Genomic DNA, 25,740 nt, shown 5'->3' on the forward strand with positions numbered 1-25,740 from the left:
GCACTTGTTATCGATTGATTAGCTTGAGGCCTCATACTTAGTTCATATAATTGTAACAAAATCATTAAATATCATTTAAAAATAATTAATTATTTGAAAATTTATTATAAGAAGAGAATTTTAATTTGTGTCAAAAGAAGTTTAATTTTTGTAAAAAAAAATAAATTTTATTGTAAATATTATAATTAAATGGTTTAATTATTAAAATAAGTCAAGTAAGGATTTAAATATAAATATTAATTGCTAAAAGAGGTCTTGTTAAATATTTAATTAATTATTTTAAGAAAATAGTTAATTATAATTAAATAATTCTAAAAAAGGAATGTCTATTTAATTAATTATTTTAAGAAAATAGTTAATTATAATTAATTAAATCTAAAAAAGAAAAGTTTACCTATTAGTAACCTGCTATTACAGGTTAAAAAAAAAATGTAACCATATGGTTACAATAAAAATGTAACCATATGGTTACAATAAAAATGTAACCATATGGTTACAATAAAAATGTAACCATTGAATAGTCACCCATATCTTTTTCCACCTTTCTTATATATAATATAAATTATATATATGGAATATTATGTGTTGTAACATTATTTAATCTCTTTATTGGTTCTTGTATTATATTACAATAGAGTTATAATACATTTTAATTTTCTTCCATTGTAATAAAGTCTCTAACATTAATGTAACATGAGAAAAAATTTAATGATTTTTTTTATCATTTTTTTATACATTTTAAATTTTATTCAATTCTATTTCTATTTCTATTTTTATGCTTATTCTTATACTTATATTTTTATTTCTTCAAACGAGACTAATTAGTATCCAACACTAATTTTATATATGATATTTATTTTTTTTTATTTAAGCGTTTATATATTACAAACATATTTTATTTGGGACACAAACTCAGGAGACACCTACCCACCTATGGCCTTGAACTAGCCTCAAGTGGTTTTATATATGATATCTATTAATGTTACTAAATTACTAAAATCAATAAGACAGTGTTGGTACGTACGAACACTGGTACTGTATATATAGCAATCGTCTAATTAATGAAAATGGCTTTTATGACAATATTAAGATAAAATATTCAACACGCACGCACAAGGCCCTCAAAAAACTGGCTTAAACGATGATTCACGCGGTTCGCCGGCGCAGGACCTCCTATACACGGTTTGCATGCTTACCCTCGTACGTACGTATATATAAAGAATATCAACATCGTTAATTTCAATAGTGACCAAGACAAATAAAAAAGCGTCCAAATTACAGTTATACAATATATTATATATAAATCTATTTTGTGTTGTCCTTCGTCTAAAATTTTGCCTATATATACACAAAAATTGTTGTTACTAACCTGATATATAATGCAGCCGTAAATTGGTGAGAACTTAGAATTATTAGGTCACAAATATTGGTTATTATTACTCTTCATCAATATTATTATAGAGATCAAGATCATAATTAATTAAATGGGGCGTAACAATAAATCCACAACTATTCATTTGGCTCCCTTGATTCTTGCCTTGAGGATTGTTGCACTCTTATTATTTGTTGGTTCGATTGTTGTGCTTCTTCTCGACACCTACAAACTCAGTGATGGAGATAAAACCACTTTCAAGGATGTTAACTCGTACAGGTACGTACCTGAAAATTAACTATAAATACACACTCACATATATATATATAAATATATATGTGTGTGTGTAATACTATTAAACATGAATATTATAGGGAAAATGGGGTCATTTTGTGCTGTACGCAGGGAAATCACATGCATATTTTATTCGAAAGCACAATTCAAATAAGATGTTAAATCATTCAAAAAAATTTGATATACATATAAATATATATAACTTAATTATGACTTATGTAACAAAGTTCAATAAGTAGATCCTCCCCAACAGCCTTTCCCCTGTGAATACATATACGACCATTTATGGAATATATATTTTTATATATTTATATACAGATATGTGATTGGGACAGCAGCCATTGGAGCAGCGTACCTGATAGTGCAGCTTCCATTTGCAATATATTATGGGTGGAAGGGGAAGAGGTTGATACCGGGGAAAGTGTTGGCGGAGTTGGATTTCTACGGAGACAAGTTGGTGAGTTTGTTGGCGGCGTCGGGGGTGGGAGCCGGCTTCGCTACCACTTTTGAGCTTAAGGATTTCGTTCCTGATGCTATGGACACTCTTATATTGTTTGGGGAATCAGCTGGCATTGGTGCTGATTTTATTGGTTTATTACAAGAAGAAAGAAATAAGATAACTTGTTTTCTTAATAAGGGCTACATTGCCTCTGGAATACTCCTCGCCGCTTGTGTTTTCATCATCATTGTTTCTGTGCTTTCTTCAATCAACCGAACCAATTAATTAAAATGTGTATATAGCTTATACATATGTAATGAGATTTAATTTATCAGTGTAATAATATTGTCATCACGTGATGATTTATTTCAGTATTATGGGTTCTTTAATTATTTTTACATTTTATTTTTATGGACAATAATAAAGAAGTAATTTACGTATGTCTCTGCTAGATATAGGCACACCAAGTACACTACATATTGGTTTTTTTTTTTTATTTATTTATTTATTTTTTTTTAAATATTACTATTGAGTTACGGGGCATCAATGCGTAGTCTGAAATGACACCCTATAATGCGAACAATTTTCTATAATTTTTATTGATGTAGAATAAATTGGAGTAATAGCGATATAATTACTGGTCACAATGATAGTCGAGAAACTAAATCACAATATGTTGTGTTCTCTACTAAAGACATGTGTCACCACCAACCAAAGCCCTAACCAAATTTGTGCTTAAGTATTTAACATCTAAACACAAACATACTATGTATAGCATTTATGTTGTATTTGTATTCCATTGTGTCTAATAATAAATTAGCAAACCAACAATATAATGTCACTACAAGAATGATTAGTTTTACAGGCGCTTTATAATTGATGCGCTTGCAAAAGATTAGCAATAAAGGCGTTGAAAGCTGAGAAAGCGTTCATAAAAGTAGTTATACTTTTGTGGGGGCTTTCAGCTGGTCTATAAAAGTTTCAAAAATAACACAGACACTTTTATAGCGTCTACAAATGTATAAACACTTTTACGGACGGGCTTTTTGATAAAAATGAAATTAGCCCTGTTACTCTTTTATTCCATACTTAGAAATTTTTTAGCCCACCCCAACCCAGTTACTATTTTCATCTCAATTCAATTTTGATTACACAAAGACGCAGTCAAAAGATCACCCTAGCCTTCGATGTTGTTGTTGTCGCCGCCGCAATGCCGCCACCTCTCCGTCCACGTTGCCATTGTTGAGGTTCTTCATCGCCATTTTCGCTGCCTCTATTTGTTCTCTCCTCTTGTATCTGAGGTAATATTACACTCTTACATTTTCCTTTTCCGTAGATTTTGATTCATCTCTTCTCTGTAAGTTTCTCTGTCTCTCTCTCTCTCTCTCTCTCTCTCTCTCTCTCTATATATATATATATATGTAACACCCTAACTAGCTTAGGCGTATTACGTGATTTTTAAACATACTGTGCAGCTCGTTGCTAATCAACGAGGTTTATGGAAATCGTGAGTAATTAAAATTTTTGCTTTTTAATTAAACTTATAAAATATTTTATACAAAAATACTCAGGATCCCGATTACAAAACACTTTGCAAAAGTTTACTGTCTAATATAAAATACTTGTCGCCTAGCGATTAATTAAAAAAGCGCTGCTGTCCCGAGAATCGTACGCTCCAGGCCTAACCGCCGCGACATGTACAATCTTCATAGGCTCGTCCTCACGGTTCCTCAACTTTTTGTGAGCGCACTAAAAGCGTCTGCAAAGGTATTTTTTAAAAAATAAAATTTATTCGTAATAACTTTTGTAGGTGCTATTATTGCGCCTGCAAAGGTTTTTCTCTTTTTGTACGCGCTCCAAATTGCGTCCACACAGTTTTTTCCAGACGCGCAATTGTGGACGCCAAAGGACGCTCAAAAATTTGTCCCCAATACTTTTGCAGGCGCTAAATTGTGCCTACAAAAGTGCTAATCCTTGTAGTGTGTTAACAATTATCTCTAATATATGACAATTGTATTTGATGCTAATTTCACGTTCAACTGGAGAGTAGACATAGAGCGATGAATTAGGAGAATTTATATATATGAATTAGTAGCCAAACAAGATCCATAGCTAGATGTACGTGAATAATCGGGTCACACATCATGGAATGCCTTTGAACAATATTGGCAAGAAAATGATCGCCACATATGATTATGAGATATGAACAATGGACGTGAAGACTGCTTTCCTAAACAGCGATCTTGATGAAGTCACTTATATGGAACAACCAGAAGTGTATGTGTGTCAGGGAAAGATCGAAAGGTATGCAAGCTGCTTTAAATCTATTTATGAATTGAAGTAAGCCTCTAAATCTTGGAATATCACCTTTAATAAGAGTATTATTACAGGGTATGACTTCGAACAAAATGAAGAAGAAGTCTATGTATACAAATACATTAAGGGTAATGTAATGGTATTCCTTGTTCTTTACATTGATGACATTCTACTTATTAGAAATAATGTAGAAATATTATCAGATATAAAGAAGAGGTTAGCCGAGAAATTCTAAATGAAGGATTTGGGATAAGCAAGCTATGTTCTCAGGATCAAAATCTATAGAGATAGAAAGAAAAGAACATTAGCACATTCTCAAGCAACATATATAGTTAACATGCTAGAAAGATTCTCAATGGAGAATTCCAAGAAAGGACAACTACCGTCTAAACATGGAATTAGTACTCTATATAAGGATCAATGTTCGAAGACTCTTCAAGAGGAAGAGGACATGAGAAAGTACCCTTATGCATCAACAATTGGGAGCTTCATGTATGCAATGGTGTGTACTAGGCTCGACATATGCTACATTGTAGGGATTGTTAGTCATTATCAATCTAATCCCGCTGTTGAACATTAGATTGTTGTAAAACACATTCTCAAGTATCTTCAGAGAATGAGTGATCTCATGCTTGTATATTTTGGTGGAGAGTTGAATCCTACAAGATATACTGATTTTGATTTTCAATCAGATAAAGATAGTCGAAAGTCGACATCTGGGTCCGTATTTACTTTTGGTGGAGGAGTTGTAGTCTGGAGAAGCATTAAGTAAACTGGTATAGCAAATTCAACCATGGAAGGCGAATATATAATAACTTGTGAAGCAGCTAAGGAAGCGGTTTGATTGAAGAAATTCTACACTATTTGGCAAGTAGTTCTAGTTGTAGAAAAACACTGGTGCTCTACTATGACAATAGTGGAGCGGTGGCCAACTCTAAGGAACCAAGGAGCCACAAGAGAGGCAAGCACATTGAGAGAAAGTGTAACACCCTAACTAGCTTAGGCGTATTACGTGATTTTTAAACATACTGTGCAGCTCGTTGCTAATCAACGAGGTTTATGGTAAACGTGATTAATTAAAATTTTTGCTTTTTAATTAAACTTGTAAAATATTTATACGAAAGACTCGGGATCCCGATTACAAAACCATTTACAAAAGTTAACTGTTTATACAAAATAATTGTCGCCTAGCGACTAGTTACAAAAATAGCCTCGCTGTCTCGATGATCGTACGCTCCAGGCCTAACCGCCCCGACATGTACAATCTTTATAGGCTCGTTCACGGTCCATGAGCTTTAGCCTTGCCTTTACCTACACATAAACATAGCACTGTGAGTCGACAGACTCAATAAGAAAAGCATAATAATACTCATACATAAATCCCGGTCAGGGTCAGACGCCCATACCCCTGACCATAACCCTAATTGTCGTGTCCAACACGATACTGAGTCCCCCTAACTGCCGTGTCCAACACGGTACTGAGTTCTGAACGTTCATAGTGACGGTACTATTGACAAGTAACAGCCTGATCGGTCGAACCGGTCATACTCCATTCTTGGTCATACTCCGGCTGTCCGAAGCGTGTTACGGTATCGGCCTAATCGGTCGAACCGGTTATACTCCGGCTTGGTCATACTCCGGCTGTCTGCGACGTGATACGTCAAATAGTACGGAACCACCAACCTAAGGATCAGCCTAATCGGTGAAGCTTAGGTCATACTCCGGCTGCTGGTCCTACTCCTGCCTGTCTCGACGTGATACAGTGTCGGCCTAATCGGTCGAGCCGGTCATACTCATTCTTGGTCATACTCCGGCCTGTCAGACGTGACACAGTTGGATGGTTCGAAGCCAACATACATATCTAATGTAATCTAACAGGCTTCCTACATGCACGCTAAACATGTAATCTACATATGCATCTTGTTATACTAATCTTACGGATTCCGAATTCAGATGTGCCGGTCAACCTAACTGGAACTATCTGCGCGGCGGATTACAGGCTCCTAAACCATAAAAATCACAACACTATAAGTGATACGCTAAATAACTTCCCGGGGACTTAAACTAGGAACTAAAAGTTTCCCTATCGATAAAAAGCATGGCAATACCCCAAATAACATAAAAACGAGGAAAACTAGGGTTTCTGAAATTTCCCCAACCGGTAGACCGGTTGCCCAACCGAAATTCCGGTTCTAGGAATTTTTGAAGCCCATCCGGAATTCCGGATGCACAACCGGAATTCCGGTTCCTCGCAGGCAGAAATTCAAAAATTCATATCTCAACCAAAACAAATCCAATTAACCTCAAACCTTCCAGACCTGATCTAAACATCCTATAGAACAATTCTAAAGCATCAACGCAGCCCAGAAAGCACAGAAATGAAAATCACCATTAAAGCCCAAGCTTTGAGTTCCAAACTCAAACTTTGTTAATAATAACTAACATGCATCCAAACCATGATTCAAACTCATAATCAAGCATATAAAAACTGCAGAAACTAAAACCTAACTCATGCAAACACTACAGCCACAAATTTCAAAAATTCTCTTTGAAAACCAAACTTTGAGCTAAAACTTTCAATCTTGAAATCAAAGCAATTAACATGCATTACACTAGCTCTAATCTACTTAAAACAACAAGATTAAACCTCTGTAAATCACCACAAACCACAGCAGCAAGAACAACAAAAACAAGCATGCAACAACATTTCATTTTCATCAAGATTTCAAGAAAACTTAAAGGAGAGCTAGAGAGAACATACCAACAACAAGAGATCACTAGAGTTTTGCAAAATAGAGCTTGAATCACCAAGGAAATTGGCTGGTTCTTGATGCTCCAAGAGGGCCGAAAAAGAGAGAGAGGTTTGAGAGAAAAGCTTTGATTTTTTTTTAACTTTGTAATTTTTTGAAACTTTGAAAAAAGAAGGAAATGCCACATAGCCCTTTACTCCAGCCAATAAATCATCAAATAAACATATATAACTCAATTACTAAGTCCACTAAAGGACAAAATATCATTGGGGAAAAAAGACCATTTTGCCCCTCCACACTAAAATAACATAATTAACACTAAAGGGGTATTTTTGGGAAATTCTAAATTCCCGGCCATTCCCGACATTCCCAATGTCTAATAAACCGTCCCAAACTACTAACATACTAAGTTGTGATTTTACTGAGCCAAACACCGAGTTCCATGATACTGGGCACCGGAAATGCAAAATTATGAAAACTACTAACTGACATAAAAATGCATCTCAGAATTCAATAGTAACAGTATAGATAATTATTTAAATAGCTATAAATAATTTCATAATTAAACGTGATTAACTGCTAATTTCCAAATTAAACTAAGCGGTCTTTACAGAAAGTACCATCCATTAAGAAATATAGTAGAGAGAGGTGATGTGATGATCTTGAAGATTACGTCAGATTATAGCCAGGCAGATCCATTCACAAAGATGCTACTAGCAAAATATTTTATGGGTCACATTAGTAATATGGGATTAAGGAAGATGTCCAATTTGTATTTAGGAAAAGTAGGAGATTGTAAGAGTTTATTCCCTAAAAAAGCCTATAAAGATATTTTGTGATTATTAAATAAAGAGTTAAACATTTGATATATGTATGAATGTTATGTTATTAATGTTATTATTGAATAATTTATATTAAATCTTAGAATATTTTTTATTCATACATGATGTTGTGCCTTGTAGTCGTACAAAGAACTAAGATAACTTAGCTATGAATAAACAGTCAATAACATATTAAAGTTTGAGAATCTTTAATCAACGGTTGCTAGTACAGTTCTCTAATGCCCGTTCTTTGGTGCAAGTAATCTTGGTTCAGATGACGTATGTAGTGTGACATCAAAGTGAAGGTGTTGTATATTATAGATATTATATATGACAAGAACCGATATGAATGAAGCTATCTTTATTAACAAGTTGTTTATCATAAAGACCTAATTCATATCATGATGATGATCAATAGTAGATCGACCTAAATCTTAAATAATCATGAACTCTTGTTCATGCTATTAGTTTCTTTGATTCATTTGTTAAAGTTTCTCAGAGAAGATAATTCTCACAACTTCTATTTTGGGAATCTATATTGTGGATGGCTGGGAACATGATTTATAAATATGGAACCCTGACTTTCCTAAAGGATCGAATGCTAGTTTCCTTTAAGTTTTAATTCTAGAACTGTAATGTTGTGCACAAATTTATATGGGATCTAAATTATGTTGGGAATATTTTACCAGGATCTAGATTTACTAACAAGTATGTTGAACTAACATCCTAAATATGAATATCTCTAAAACAATAACATTAAACACATAAGAGTTTAGAAAATCTTACATTGATTGCAGCAGAATATAATGACTCCTTCCGCTCAGATCTCTAAGTCTTTTTCCTTTCTGTCGTAGAGTATTATCAAAATCTGAGCCTGGATCTCTTTCTCTCCTTCGGGTTTGGTTACCACCGTCTTACTCACTATGATTGAGTACTTGACTTGCTATGTGTGGACATGGCATTCTATCACTCAAGGTTCAAATATGATGAAGAACAATGAAGGAGGGGAAATCTCTATGGAAGAAACTCTCTCATCTACTAGTTGTTTGATAGAGAAAACTAGGTTTGATTTGGTTGAAGGCATCAAGTGGATGAGTGAGAGCATCACGTTCCCTTTATAGTGTTTCAACTAGGGCTTAGGGCTGAATTATATGAATTAAAAAAGAATAAAATATTGGGCAAAAATTCACTTAAGGGCCGGCCATAAATGGACCACTTTCTAGTTACAATTTTGCCACTTTATTTCAACCACTTATTAATTTTTTCAAAAATACCACATTTCTAATTCAATCGTATAAATGCCAAAACTATTTATTTAATAATTATAATTATTATCAAATAAAATTATCATTTATATAATTTATTAATTAGACCATACACAGTCTCTTAATTAATAAATTGACCCCAAAACCTCTTTTCTTCACAATTAAGCACTTGCTTAGTGAAAATTCATAAATAAGACAAAGTCTAATTTTAGAATTATAATTGATTTATTAAAGTCAATTAACTGAGTCTGGAAGCAGTATTATCTCAACTAGTGAGGGGACCATGGGCTTATATAACCGAGCTTTCAATAAGTAGATATAGAATTTACCTTGTAAATTTCCTAACTTATTAATTCCACCCTGGGCCACTATAGATTTGGAATTAAATAGCACTCTCAATTATATAGAATGCTATATATGTACCAAAATATAGATATGTTATGATTATCCATTATTATAATCTTAATAGTCAAAGATCCTCTATATATGATATACATCGAAAAACCATTTACCCTTCAATGTATGTTATCCTTAAAACACTTAGCTACCTATAAATGATATTTCAATAAACTGATATGATTACTGACATGAGATCTGAATCATTTATCTCTATTCAGCCAAGCTCGAAGGAAATCATCGTTTCACTTCTAAATACTTATAGAAGCTATAAATTCCATATTTATGATCAGCACTCCCACTCAATTTAACAACCATGTTCCCAAGATGTAAATGTCTACCAGAACCATCGGTTACCATCCATGAACAACTTGAAGAACATTAATAATACAACTAAGTTGAACCTAATCATATAAGGATTAAGATCCATAGACCTAAGATCAACCATTTATATTGAGTTAGAAAGATACAGCGGTAAGTTTATAATATCTTATCTAAGATCAATATCGGTCCATTCCAATGTATACTCCATACATCCGATACTGGTAAACTTTGCCAATGCCCTAGAAAGGACATAACACGTATCTAAGGTGTAAGTATACCTTATCGCCATTATCATGCCAGTCTAAATCTAATGAACTGACAAATCATGAAAATCAAACTTTTGAACATATAATCATGATTATATTCTATTGTGCTAGCGACACTATAATCATGAACAAATATATACATATTTATATATGTTATGGACTTAAAAGAATTTATAAATTAAATATAATCATGAAATAAATCATGTGAATCATGCAACATAAAAGTAATTTCTGATCTTTTATTAATTAGTAAATCTAATCATATTGAAATGAATTTTATTTAGGGCACAAAACCCAACAAATTATACTTCCACCAGTGAATTGATGGTACTAAAGGATAAAGATGTAATCAAATGGGTAAAACAGTAATTTGACCAACAATAATTGCGAATCAACACATAGAGGGCTAATCACTAGAATTAATTATATAAATAGGCACCGCAGTTAAACTCATTAAATATAATTCTATAATTACTAAGCATTCAATTCTATATTTATAGTAGAGTAATCATGGAATTAATAAACAATGATTATTTGGTTGATGAGATTCAATAAATAATCAAGTTTATTGGACCTTAGAATTATAAATTTATGGTCCCCGAATTGCCATCTTAAAATACTATCAAGGGTAAGGATAAAGAGTTGTATAAAGTTGATCAGAAAAATATATTTTAAATTAGAAAAATATTAATTATTTATTTTATAATAAGTAAATAATTTTTTTAAATTAATTAAATAGGGAAAAGATAAAAATTATCAAGACAAAATTTGTGGAGATAAGATTTTTTAAGACAAAAGTTGTCTGGACAAAAGAAACCAACATTGTCATAAATAACAAGTTACGCGCTTAGCCTATGTCCTATCCATATAGAGTTTGTATTTTTGAGTTAATTAATTTAATTCGGTAAATATCTAATTTGAAAAGTGGTTTATAGATATTTCAAGGTTATTGAGATATTCTCTCAAGTAGTTTAGAGATTCCCTCATAAATATCAGTAACAAAATTCAGTTATAGATATTTATTTATTCAAACAATTAAATATGATTTATTTAAATAGACTTAACTACTATAAAAATAAACTTGAATTGAGAAATTAGAACATTACTCTTCTTGAACATAAATTTTTGAAATTGTAGAGAGAAAAAGGAAATTGATCTGTTTTCCCCGACTTTCCGATCTGGTTTCTAAACATCTTGTTCACTAACCTTTAATAGGTAGCCCCAACATTCTTCATATTGAACAACATTACTTTATAGCAGTGTAGACCAAAATTTATTGGGAAGCTCATATGTTCTTGGTCAGGTGGAGGCATTCTGATTTGGTTGTACCCTGAATAGGCATCCATAAAGCTTAGGATTTCATGCCCGGCTGTTGCATCCACTAATTGATCAATTATTGGAAGTGGAAAACAGTCCTTAGGGCAGGCCTTATTAAGGTTGGTAAAGTCGATACATACTCACCATTTTTTATTTGGCTTGGGTACTAGTATGGGTACGGGGTTAGCCACCCAAGCCGGTAGAAAGCTTCAATGATGAACTTGTTTGCGTGCAACCTTTCTACCTCTTTTTTTAGTGCTTGTGTACATTCTTTTTCTAGCAGTCTTCTCTTTTGCTAGATGGGATGGAAGTCTAGATCAATGTTCACGGCGTGAGACATCACAGTAGGGTCAATACCGACCATATTCTCATGTGACCAGACAAAAATGTCAAGGTTTGCTCTTAAAATTTTTATTAAGGCTAATTTTATTTTGAGCATAAAACCTTTACTGATTTTGAGCTTCTTGGTCGGGATAGCTGGATCGATTTCCACTTTTTCTAATTCTTCTATTGCCATACATTTGTATTTGTTTTCCCAAGTAGGGGATCCATGATTTCGTCCTCGCCTTGGGCAGATTCCTATTGGGCAATGCTCTTCCCCTTGTCTAAACTCTGGTTGGAGGTATTTTCCTTTTTGACCTTAGATAAATCAAGGTTTTAGCATTCTCGTGTGATCCTTTGATTTCTCCTTAAATAGCCTACTCCACTTATTGTTTTGTTGGGAACTTAACGTATAGATGGAACACTGATGTGATAGCTTTTAAGTCATATAGGGCTGGTCGGCCTAACATGACATTAAAAGTTGACGAGACATCAATCACCAAGAATTGTGCCACGCAGTTATGCTCCTTGGAGCCTGTCCAACTGTAAGTGGTAGGCGAATTTGTCCAAGTGGTTCTACACTCTGGCCGAAGAACCCGTAGACAAGTTGAGTATTTAACTTGGAGCCCCATCTTCTCATAGGTTGTCTTGAATAGAATATTTTAGGAAGCTCCATTGTCCACCATAGTCCGTTTTACCATCTTGTTCGCAATATGTACCTCAACGATCAAAGGATCATTAATTGGTAAGATAACATTGCTAGCATATGCTTCAATGAATGTTATTGTTGGTTCCCCTACAAGTGGTATTCTTTCCTTTCTTCCATGGCCAGATTTGTGTAATTTTGTTCATGCTGCAAGGCTTGAGCATACTTTTTTCTATCTTTCCCCGAGTCTCCAGCGAGGTGCGGGCCCCCAATGATTACCTGTAGATGCACGTCCAGTGGTGGAGGCATCAATTGGTTATTATCTGCCTGGGTGGCCCTTTTTTCTTGGTCAGCCTTGACATATTTTTGTAAGTGCGGGTTGTTTTATCTAATTAAAAATTTAATCTCTCGCTTTAAGTTGTTACATTCATTCGTGTCATGGTCGTAGTCTACATGAAAACGACAGAACTTAGCTGTATCTCTTTTACCCATGTCATTTTTCATGGGCAAGGGTTTCTTGTGCGGAACCATAGACTCAATGGTTGCATAGATTGTTTCTATATCATCTGTTAGGACTATAAATGTAATAAATTTAGAATCATTCTCTCTAGAATGCTGTTTGGTGTTGCCAGTGAACTTGCCTTTCTTTCCTTTACCGTGTCTATTGCTGTTGTTAGACCTCTTTCCATTTGGATTCATACTGCTAAGACACTGTGAATTTTGGGTGGATGCACCGACCGTAGTGGTGTGTTTTTTATTCTTCTTTTGTCCTACTGTATCCACACATTGTACTGCTCCGGGCTTAATGAATCCATTTACTCGATCCAAAAATTTAGCCATCTATCCCATAGTTAATCTTTTGATATCTTTCTATAATTCTCCTAGAGGCTCAATGCCCCCAGTATGGCTGCTAATCTTCTCTCTTGAGTTAGCCCTTTAACTTTTGTTGCTTCAGTCATGAACCTCCTAATATTGGCCCTTAAAGGTTCTCCGGGCATTTGCTTCACTTTTACTAGGTTTTCTAAGTGCGAGGGAAGCTGACAGGAGGAAGAAAATAGTGTATGGAATTTAGAGGAGAAAGAAATCCACGAATTAAATTTTCCTGGAGGTAATTTGAAATACCAATTAATGGGCAGCCTCTACGAGTGGCTGGACAAATTTTGCACCGTACATTGCCTCTTACCCCCTAAAGGTCATCTACATTTCAAAGTACTTCAAATGGGATAAACGATCTTCTTTTCCTGTGTACATTTTCAATGTAGGTATTTTGAACTTTTGAGGTAGGTCAAAAGCATCAATTTTAGGTGAGAAGGGTGATCCTCGTGCCCGGTCGTGTTTGAGATCTGTGTGTTTTGGGCCGGTCAGGCCTAGTACCATGCTTTTAAGTTGATCTATTTGTGCTTGCGAAAGTGGATGAATTTGGCTAGCATGGTGACCGACTCGTGTCACATTGAGATCTCTTTGAACTAGATCTTAGGCGTAGTAATTTGGCTGAAAAGTTGGTTGAATATTTTTCCCATCCAATCCCCTTTTACAATTTAGATTATTTCTAAGGTCATGCACAATGCCTAATTGATCGAACACCGACGTGCCAAGTGGTCTTGGTGTTGGACTTTCTTGGCCAAGAGGTTGGCCTGATGCCTCTATATGAGTATAGTTGTCGGAATGACTACCTCCTCTCAAGGGGCATTCAGGAAAGATCTGACCATCTTGTTGGATATTATTTTACCAGGATCTTAGATCTACTCACAAGTATGTTTATTAGCATCCTAAATATGAACTTTCTAAAACGATAAATTAAACACATATAAAGTTTAAGAAACCTTACATTGGGTGCAGCGGAATATAATGACTCCTTCCGTTCAGATCTCTAACCCTTGATTCCTTTCTGTAGCAGAGTATTATCAAGATCTGAACCTGGATCTTCTTCTCTGAATCCTTGATGCTGAATCTCCCTTGCTGATGATCTTTCTTCACGATCTTCCTCACTATGATTGAGGTATTGCTTGATGTGTGTGGGCACTACTCTAATCACTAAGAGAGGTTCGAAATATAGATGAAGAATAGAGAGAGAGAGTGGCGGCTAGAGAAGAGAGTGGAGGCTCAGGTTTTTCTGATTCAGAAAGTGTAATTTTCCTGAAGCCTTCACTATCTATTTATAGCATTCCACTAGGGTTAGATTTGAATTATATGGCATTAAAATAATGAAAAAATCATTTAAAAAAGATAACATAGGTGGCCGGCCCTGGCTAGGTGGACTGGGCCTTGATTTTTGCAATTTTGCAATTTTACCACCTTTTGTATCTGATTTTCTCAAAAATGCCAATTTCCTAATTCAATCATTTAAATGCCAATTCTAACTATTTAATAACTATAAATAATTATTAAATAATATTGTCATTTATCATATTTATTAATTGAACCATACAAAGTATCATAATTAAGAAATATGCCCCTGTTAACTCTTTCTTTACAATTTCACCCTTACTTAGTGAAAATTTCACAAATAGACATAGTCTAATTCGTGAATTATAATTGATTAATCAAAACCAATTACATGAGTCTTACAAGCAATATTATCTCAACTAGTGGGGGGACCATGGGTCTATATAACTGAGCTTCCAATAAGTAGATCAAGAATTTAGCACTAAAATTCACTAACTTATTAATTCATCGTTGAATCCACGCATAGAACTTAGAATTGCACTCTCAGTATATAGAATGCTCTATATGTTCCCCCATATAGACACATCATTAGTTATCCATTGTTATAATCCTAATGTGATCAATGATCCTCTATATGAATGATCTACATAGTAAAGGGATTAAATTACCGTAACACCCTACTATGTATTTTATCCTTAAAACACTTGACCCCGTATAAATGATATTTCAGCTTATGTGAAATGAGATCTCCACCATTTATTTTCGTTTGGTCAAGCTCGAAGGAAATCATCCTTTGCTTACTATTTGCCAGATAGAAGCTATAGATTCCATGTTTATGCTAGCGCTCCCACTCAATTGCACTACCGTGTTCCCAAAAAGTATGTATCACCCTGACCTAAAAGTAGGCTTAACTAACAATTCAAAGGAACACGAATAGCCTTTCAAGATTGAGCCTAATCATAACAGGATTAAGATCATTTGATCTAGGATCAACTTGGCGATATTGACTTGAATAGATTTTACGGTAAGTTTAATTAAATCTAAGTCAAAGTTAAATATCGGTCCCTCCCAATGCATACTCCATGCATCCAACCTGAGCTTTACTTTAACCAATGTTCTGGAAAGAACATAGTATTTCTCCAAATACAAGTAAACTCTTGTTGTAGATTATCATATCAGTAAAACCCTGTGTCTGATAAATCTAGGAAACTTTATTCACATAGTCATGTTTACTTTCCAATGTGATGACAGCACAATAAACATAATCAAGTATGTGAAAAGGGTTTAAGATGAATTTATAAATCAATTAGACAAGCAATTGATAAAGTGAGCCAAAACATACAAATGAATGAAAAAATACTTCTGTTTCTTTATTGATGTTGAATAAAATAAATTACATTGAAATGGAGTTTTATTTAGGGCATAAAACCTAACAAACTCCCACTTGCACTAATATAAAACTAATTAGTACATATCAATTAATCTTAAATTCTGACGGTGCTTTTCAAAGGCTGTCACGGCCAAGACTTTGGTAAATGGATCAGCTAGGTTGTCCTCTGTGTCAACTTTCTCAACTAGTACATCCCCTCTTGCCACGTATTCTCTGATAATGTGATACTTCCTTTCAATGTGTTTGCTTCTCTTGTGGCTTCGAGGTTCTTTCTTTGTTTGCTATTGCTCCATTGTTATCACGGAGTAGTACCGCAGGCTTTTCCATTCCGGGAACAACTCCTATCTTTGGTGAAGAACTTTCTTAGCCAGACAAGTTCTTTAGCAGCTTCGGCTGCTGCTATGTATTCAGCTTCCATAGTTGAGTCCGATATCGAGGTTTGTTTAGCACTTCTCCAAACCACCGCTCCACCACCAAGAGTAAACACCATCCCAGATGTTGATTTCCTGTCTACAAGACTTGCCTGGAAATCTGAATCAGTGTAGCCTATGGGATTTAAAGCACCACCCTTGTAGACTAACACAAAATTCCTTGTACTCTTTAAGTATTTCAGAATATACTTAACTGCATTCCAATGTTCTAGTCCTGGATTAGACTGATACCTGCTCACGATTCCAACAGCATAACAGATGTCAGGTCTAGTGCACAACATTGCATACATTAGACTTCCAACTGCAGAGGCATAGGGAATATTTGCCATGTCCTCTATCACTTGAGGATCAGTCGGTGACTGTTCCTTAGATAGACGAATACCAAATCTAGAGGGCATGTTTGCCCCATTGGCATTGTTCATGAAGAATCTCTCTAAGACTTTGTCTATGTAGGTACATTTGAGAGAGAGCAAGAGATCTGTTCTTCGGTTTACGATAATCGAATACCAAGAACATAGGCTGCTTCACCCAAATCTTTCATTTCGAATTGAGTGTTGAGCCATTCCTTAATGTGAGTCATTTTCTTGATATTGTTTCCAATGATCAAAATGTCATCAACATAAAGGACCAGGAATACTACTATTTGGTCTTCCTTGAGTTGGTAAACACAAGGTTCATCTTCATTCTGAAGAAAGCCGTAGGTCTTGATGATTTCATCAAACCTTTTGTTCCATGAGCGAGAAGCTTGCTTAAGTCCATAGATAGACCTGTTTAATTTGCAAACTTTCTTTTCTTGCCCAGGAAGAACATAACCTTCTAGTTGCTCCATATAGATGGTTTCTTCAAGTACCCCATTAAGGAAGGCAGTCTTGACATCCATTTGCCAGATTTCATAATCGAAAGCAGCAGCTATGGAGAGAAGAATTCGGATGGATTTGAGCATGGCAACAGGACTAAAAGTTTCCTCATAGTCCACGCCTTCTCTTTGGGTATAACCCTTGGCTACAAGTCTAGCTTTAAAAGTTTCGACTTCGCCTCCAGCTCCTCTTTTCTTCTTGTAAACCCACTTGCATCCTATCGGGTGATAGTCGTCAGGTGCGTCTACATATACCCAGACTTTGTTCTTTTTCATGGAATCCATTTCTGAATCCATGCCGGCTGACCATCGTTTCCGTTGCGGACTAGCCATTGCCTGTTTATAGGTTAATAGATCGTCATCAATACCGTCACCTACGACCATATTGATTTCACCATCCAAGCCATAACGAGCAGGTTTTGTTGAAACCCTCCCACTACGACGAGGTACGGTTGTCTTCTGAACAGAAACTTTAGTAGTAGATTTCTCAGTTTGTTCAACTGAGGGAGTGGGATCGTCTTCTTCACGAGTGGAAGAGGACGGAACATTGGAAGGACTTATTTCTGATAGCAATTCCTCTAGAACAACTTTACTTTTCGGTTTGTAGTCTTTAATATAGTTCTCTTCAAGAAAAGTAGCATTTGTAGAAACAAACACTTTATTATCCTTGTGACTATAAAATAGTCCACCCCTAGTCTCTTTAGAATTTCCAACAAACATGCATACTTCGGTACGTGATTCAAGTTTGCCTTCTTTCTTTCTTAAGACATGAGCAGGGCACCCCCAAATTCTGTAATGGCGTAAACTAGGTGTTCGACCATTCCAAAGTTCGACGGGTGTCTTAGGGACTGCTTTAGATGGAACAACATTTAAAATGTCATTTGCCATCTGTATAGCATATCCCCAGAAGGACGTAGACAGAGTTGAATAACTCAGCATAGACCTAACCATTTCCAAAAGAGTGCGATTTCTTCTTTCTGCAACTCCATTTTGTTGTGGAGTTCTTTGGGCGATGTATTGGGATTCAATTCCAAGTTCAATTAAATGATCTTTGAACTGCATATCCATATATTCTCCACCCCTATCAGTTCGCAAGATCTTTAATGATTTACCTAATTGGTTTTGGGCCAAAGCATGAAATTCTTGAAACTTTTCAAACGTTTCAGATTTCTTTTGCATTAGGTAAAGAAAACTATATCTAGAGAAATCGTCAATGAAAGTGACAAAATACTCATAACCACCTCGGGCTTTGACATTCAAAGGTCCGCAGACATCGGAATGTACTAACCCTAGAGGGATTTTGGCACGCTCTCCCTTTGCAGAGAAAGAACGTTTAGTCATTTTTCCTTCTAGGCAGGACTCGCATACTGGCAGTTCACCTAAGACGACATTTTTCAATGGACCGTCTTTGGTGAGCCTATTGAGTCTATCAAAGCCTATATGACCTAAACGTAAATGCCACAGATAAGTTTGATCATCATTATCAATCTCTTTTCTTTTTAGGTTTCTAGGTCTAGCTACACTGAAAAGTTCACTATTGAGTGAGATTTGAGTACTCGGTCTTAAAACATAAAGCCCTTGTTCCATTATAGCAACACATATTTGAAATCCATTACGAGAAATTGAACAATTTGTACTCGAAAAATTCAATATATAAGATTGTGTTTGCAAACATGAGACACTAATCAAGTTTCTACTAAAGTTTGGAATAAATAAAACATTTTCTAAAATTAAAAATCTTTGTTGAAACTTGATGCGGGCTTTTCCTCTAGCTTTGACCGATACTAATTCGCCATTGCCAACTTTAAGCTGTAACTCTCCTGGAAGTAGATTTTCCCAAGTTTCAAGCAACTGCAGTGAAGAACATACATGGTTAGTAGACCCAGAATCAACAATCCAGATGGATTTGTCGTTCTCTAAAACACATGATTCAAAGACAAAAACATTACCTTCGTTTGAATTGTTTAGAAGCTTGGGACATCGTTCTTCATGATGACCTTTTCCATTACAATTCGAACATAGAAGATTATGTCTGATAATTGTACTTGAAGAAGCAGTTTTGCTAGATCCTTCATACCTAGTCCTTTTCCTTCGATTATTGATTGCAAACCCAGGGGGACCCATTGCAATCAAGTTCCGTTCATGGGCTCGTAATTCTGTTTCGAGCTTGTCCATGTCGGAGGAGTTAGAATTGTTGATCATGTAAGAGATAACAAATTCATTATACTCCGGAGGAAGACTATTGAGGATTAGTTGGACCCATTGTTCTCTTGATAAATCAATTCCCAGTAGATTTGCCTTTTGGAACTTTAGATTCATCATCAACAGGTGCGAGTTAATGCAACTACCAGGGTGCATTTTCACACTATAGAGTTCTTTTGCTAAGATAGTAACTAAGAGAGGATCGGGGGGTGGGTTATTCATAATGACACTACAACACATCAATAAAACAGAAGTAAGGTTTTGGCTCATAAATTCATACACAATTTAGAAAATAACAAGTAATGACATATGTTATAGAAATACTAAATCTAACATAGTTTATTTTCCAAGGTATTTCAACAAACTGATACAGTGTCCCGTTTAGGCGAGAGTCAAAGCATCATTCATTGAATAGAGTTGTCAGCTCATCTAAAATGATAAACATTCTAGAAACCTTTTATTCGATCAAGATTTTAATTCAGCGTTGTCCCGTTTAGGCGAGAGTCAAGGCAATTCTATCTTATGAGCTTCCACCATTGTTTCATAACTTGCAAGTCAAGTATGGTCGCCACCATTAGGGTGATCTATACCATACAAAACACTTACAAACTACTTATCATGCGAGGTTAAACGGTGCGAAATTGCTAATGAACGTTCCTCCATTAGGGAGGATTACTCACTAAAACAAACGCGGTGTAAAACCCACAATGGAGATCGAATGTCTCTTGATTAAAAGCTCATTATTTAAAAAATAATATATGTATTTTGTATAATCATTTAAATTTGATATTATAATAATGAAAAATTACAAACTAAAGTTGGTTTAAATAAAATCAACTTTAATTAATTTTCAATTATTATTTAAATTTAAAAAATAAATTCAAATAAATATCGAATAAGTTCCATAATATAATAATGAAAAATTAAAAATCAAAATTGATTTAAATAAAAAATCAACTTTAATTAATTTTCAATTATTAATTAAATTCAAAAAAAAATTTGAATTTTAAATGGAACAAATTTGAAAATATCTTGTCTAAGTTGTTTTAGAAAGAATCTAAAAAAAAAACAACTTAAATATCTTTCAAATCAGATTTAATTAAATTCAAAATTAAGTTGTAACCACTTAATTTTGTAGATATTTTAAGTTAATATTCAAAAAGGATATTAACCTAAAAATATCTAAGATATTCCATTTTAAGTTAATATTTGAAAAATATCAACTTAAAAAATATCTAAAGAATCTAATAACCAATTCCTAAAATTCCTCAACTTCATTTTGAAATTTTAAATTCAAAAGATATTCAGATTTAAGTTGGTTAGTTATGGATAACTAAATATCAACTTAAATAGGAATATTTAATGAAAAATTTAAAATGAGTTCCAGAAAGAATCTAGATGGTTATAATTCTATATTTAATTAAATACAAGAAAATACATATAGTTTAGCTTAGAATATTAAATTCTTTAAACTATGATTTTCTAAATTAATTTCAAAATAAATGAAATTAATTATGTTGCTAATTCAATTTTTAATTAGGTTAAACTAGTGTAATTAACCTAGTACAGTCATTCAAATCAGGCAAATGGGCCTTCACAATTGGGGTAGTTTGTGTGAGGGGGTGCTGGGTTCAGTATGTCGTACCCACTTCTATGGCTCCCAACTCTCACACAAGGCCCAAAAGAGAGGAATTTAACCTTAATAAGAACAACTGTTATTAATTGAATAGGCCCAAAAACTAAATGGGCCTAAATAAATCCTATCAAGAACTATGATAATTTATTTTAGCAACATTAACCTATATGCATCTATAACAAAATTAAACACATAGGCTCACACAGGCACACTTTGGATGGGTCCTATCATGTTGCTAGGTCATACACAGATGAAAGAAGATTGTAAATTATACCTGTTACAAATTATTATCTTGACCAAGGGAGCCATCAGATCATTAGATCTGGCAAAAGGTAACCATGACTATTTGCAATCAAGTAATAATAGGTTTTGAAAACTTACACATAAGTTAAAACACATACTCCTGCAACAGGGTTAGCTGGATAGTTGGAAGTAGGATTTATTTAATTTTAAATAAATAATTTCGAATAAATAAATAATTAAATAAAAAAAAATTTAATATTTTAAAAAAAATTTAAATTTCGAAAAATAAAAAAAAATTTAAAATTAAACCTACTTTTATCTTATATCTATTTAAAATTACATGATTATAAATATTTTATTTTAAATTTAAATAAGGTCAAAATATCTAAAAAATTTTTTAAAAAAAATCTTAAAAGATAAGATATTTTTAAATATCCTAAAAGATAAGATATTTTAAAATATCTTAAAAGATTTTATAAATATCTTTAAAAGATATTTTTAAAATATCTTAAAAGATATTATAAATATCTCAAAAGATATTATCAATATCTTAAAAAGATATTATAAATATCTAAAAAATCTGACCTTAAATTTAAAAAAAAATATAATCAAATTTAAAAATAAGATAGATTTTTTTAAGCAAAAAGATAAATACTAATTCTATTCAAATTCAAATTACACTAATATCTTGAATTAATTTTAAAAAAAATTAAATTAATTCAAAATGATAATTAGAATTGAATTAGGAATAGTAATAGTATATATACAAAACCATACAAAAAATTGGAAGTTAATTCCATGAAAAGGTATGAAAAATTGAAGAAAAAGGAAAAAATCCGAAACTGTACGGACAGTTCTGCGATCGCAAAAAAAATCAGCACAGCCCCGATTTTGTCAAATCTTCAAAAAATCATAACTTATTCAAATAAAATCCAAATTGAGTTCTGTAAAAGGCTAACTTGCTTAATTTTTTTCCATACTATCCAATAAAACTAATTCCAGAATCGAAATCACAATTATTTTTCACGAAAATTTCACAAACATCAATAATTCATCAAATAACACTCAATACAACATGATACCATCCAAAGAACATACAAACAATCGTTTTAAAGTCCAAATTTCATGTAAGTAAATCAATTACCATGGCTCTGAGGCCAGTTGTTGGATATTATTTTACCAGGATCTTAAATCTACTCACAAGTATGTTTATTAGCATCCTAAATATGAACTTTCTAAAACGATAAATTAAACACATATAAAGTTTAAGAAACCTTACATTGGGTGCAGCGGAATATAATGACTCCTTCCGTTCAGATCTCTAACCCTTGATTCCTTTCTGTAGCAGAGTATTATCAAGATCTGAACCTGGATCTTCTTCTCTGAATCCTTGATGCTGAATCTCCCTTGCTGATGATCTTTCTTCACGATCTTCCTCACTATGATTGAGGTATTGCTTGATGTGTGTGGGCACTACTCTAATCACTAAGAGAGGTTCGAAATATAGATGAAGAATAGAGAGAGAGAGTGGCGGCTAGAGAAGAGAGTGGAGGCTCAGGTTTTTCTGATTCAGAAAGTGTAATTTTCCTGAAGCCTTCACTATCTATTTATAGCATTCCACTAGGGTTAGATTTGAATTATATGGCATTAAAATAATGAAAAAATCATTTAAAAAAGATAACATAGGTGGCCGGCCCTGGCTAGGTGAATTTGGGCCTTGATTTTTGCAATTTTGTAATTTTACCACCTTTTGTATCTGATTTTCTCAAAAATGCCAATTTCCTAATTCAATCATTTAAATGCCAATTCTAACTATTTAATAACTATAAATAATTATTAAATAATATTGTCATTTATCATATTTATTAATTGAACCATACAAAGTATCATAATTAAGAAATATGCCCCTGTTAACTCTTTCTTTACAATTTCGCCCTTACTTAGTGAAAATTTCACAAATAGACATAGTCTAATTCGTGAATTATAATTGATTTATCAAAACCAATTACATGAGTCTTACAAGCAATATTATCTCAACTAGTGGGGGGACCATGGGTCTATATAACTGAGCTTCCAATAAGTAGATCAAGAATTTAGCACTAAAATTCACTAACTTATTAATTCTTCGTTGAATCCACGCATAGAACTTAGAATTGCAGTCTCAGTATATAGAATGCTCTATATGTTCCACCATATAGACACATCATTAGTTATCCATTGTTATAATCCTAATGTGATCAATGATCCTCTATATGAATGATCTACATAGTAAAGGGATTAAATTACCGTAACACCCTACTATGTATTTTATCCTTAAAACACTTGACCCCGTATAAATGATATTTCAGCTTATGTGAAATGAGATCTCCACCATTTATTTTCGTTTGGTCAAGCTCGAAGGAAATCATCCTTTGCTTACTATTTGCCAGATAGAAGCTATAGATTCCATGTTTATGCTAGCGCTCCCACTCAATTGCACTACCGTGTTCCCAAAAAGTATGTATCACCGTGACCTAAAAGTAGGCTTAACTAACAATTCAAAGGAACACGAATAGCCTTTCAAGATTGAGCCTAATCATAACAGGATTAAGATCATTTGATCTAGGATCAACTTGGCGATATTGACTTGAATAGATTTTACGGTAAGTTTAATTAAATCTAAGTCAAAGTTCAATATCGGTCCCTTCCAATGCATACTCCATGCATCCAACCTGAGCTTTACTTTAACCAATATTCTGGAAAGAACATAGTATTTCTCCAAATACAAGTAAACTCTTATTGTAGATTATCATATCAGTAAAACCCTGTGTCTGATAAATCTAGGAAACTTTATTCACATAGTCATGTTTACTTTCCAATGTGATTACAGCACAATAAACATAATCAAGTATGTGAAAAGGGTTTAAGATGAATTTATAAATCAATTAGACAAGCAATTGATAAAGTGAGCCAAAACATACAAATGAATGAAAAAATACTTCTGTTTCTTTATTGATGTTGAATAAAATAGATTACATTGAAATGGAGTTTTATTTAGGGCATAAAACCTAACACATCTACCATTTGCCCATAGTATGGGCATGTGGCCTTGGATTGGACTGCTGACTGTTACGAGCCTATGCCGTATGATCAGCTACATACCCTTCTAACCCGCTCATGGGGATACTAGATTCAGTTATTTGTTGCTGGCTGGTAACCTGGTAGGCTCTTCTAATCAGCACGACGGCTTGCCTAGAATTGTTGTCAATGGTTGCTTCCTAAGCTCTCATGACTTCTTTTTCCCGATCCCTCCATTCTATGAATTGACATCTTTGCTTATCAAAGGCAAGGTTAATGGTTGCACAGAGATCTTCTTGATCATGGTACAAGGTGTTATTATGGCCTTGCATAAGTCCAAGCACATTCTGTAGATTTTTAAGTTCAGTGTCATCTTTAACAGGCCTTTGAGTGCTATTGGTGGATGGGATCTCGGTGCCAGGACTTTTTTTGTCGGGTGTCGTATTGGTGTGCCCAATTTGATGTCGGCCTTGTGTGAACCAAGCTAGAGGGGAAGTCACTCTGTGGCCTACTGTTGGTGGTTGTGTATTGGTTTGTTCGGGGTTCCTCCCTAGTGGTCATCTCACGTTTCCAGGACTTTGCATGTTCAGATCTGTCAGCATCGGATTGCCTTGATCAGCCAGGTCTCCCCTTCAAGTTTTTACAACCATCTTGTTAACATGTCAAGACTTTAAGACAAAAGATTGTGTTTTTGCTCTCAATAAAAGTATCAAAATATTGACCTCGCTTCTATCCAACGATAGTGAGTCAAGATAAAGTGACTAGATAAAATAAATAACCAAAAGCAGAAATAATAAGGTAAAAAATCACCATATTTTCTAGAGGTTTCGCCCCGTGAGAATGGTAATAGCCTACTCCCCATTTGGCTGTATTGACCTGAGAAAAAGAATGAAAAGCTCTTATAATTGATCTCCGAGTAATGCTTTCTTAGATCGCTTTTCTCTCTTGAGTGTTCTTCTGAACTAAATTTTTCGTCCCCTCAATAGTGAGATTATACCACTATTTATAGGAGCTTATTACATGATGAATGGTTTCCCTTATTCTATAATAATCCCTTAATCTATAATAAATAAAATAAGAAACTACATAAACTCCATAATTATAATGCAAAGAATAAAAAACCAAGGCATAGTTCCCTTATTCTTTTACCTAATCCCACGAATGTAGGGATTATCTTTGTGTCTTGGAAGTAACAAAACTAATCTGTAAAATTACTAACTCACATATCTTGC

The 25,740-nt window shown here is 33.9% G+C and overlaps 1 protein-coding gene across 1 annotated transcript; it reads left to right on the forward strand.

Annotated features, from left to right (window-relative positions):
* Positions 1 to 1,393: 1,393 nt before the first annotated feature.
* LOC115713560 (CASP-like protein 4D1) lies at positions 1,394 to 2,567 on the forward strand. The gene is made up of 2 exons (XM_030642044.2): positions 1,394 to 1,651; positions 1,985 to 2,567. Exons 1-2 carry the CDS (start codon positions 1,485 to 1,487, stop codon positions 2,388 to 2,390), a joined length of 573 nt encoding a protein of 190 aa, XP_030497904.2. The 5' UTR covers positions 1,394 to 1,484; the 3' UTR covers positions 2,391 to 2,567.
* The last annotated feature ends 23,173 nt before the right edge of the window (positions 2,568 to 25,740 follow it).

Source organism: Cannabis sativa, chromosome 4, assembly GCF_029168945.1.
Source record: "Cannabis sativa cultivar Pink pepper isolate KNU-18-1 chromosome 4, ASM2916894v1, whole genome shotgun sequence".
Taxonomy (NCBI): Eukaryota; Viridiplantae; Streptophyta; class Magnoliopsida; order Rosales; family Cannabaceae; genus Cannabis; species Cannabis sativa.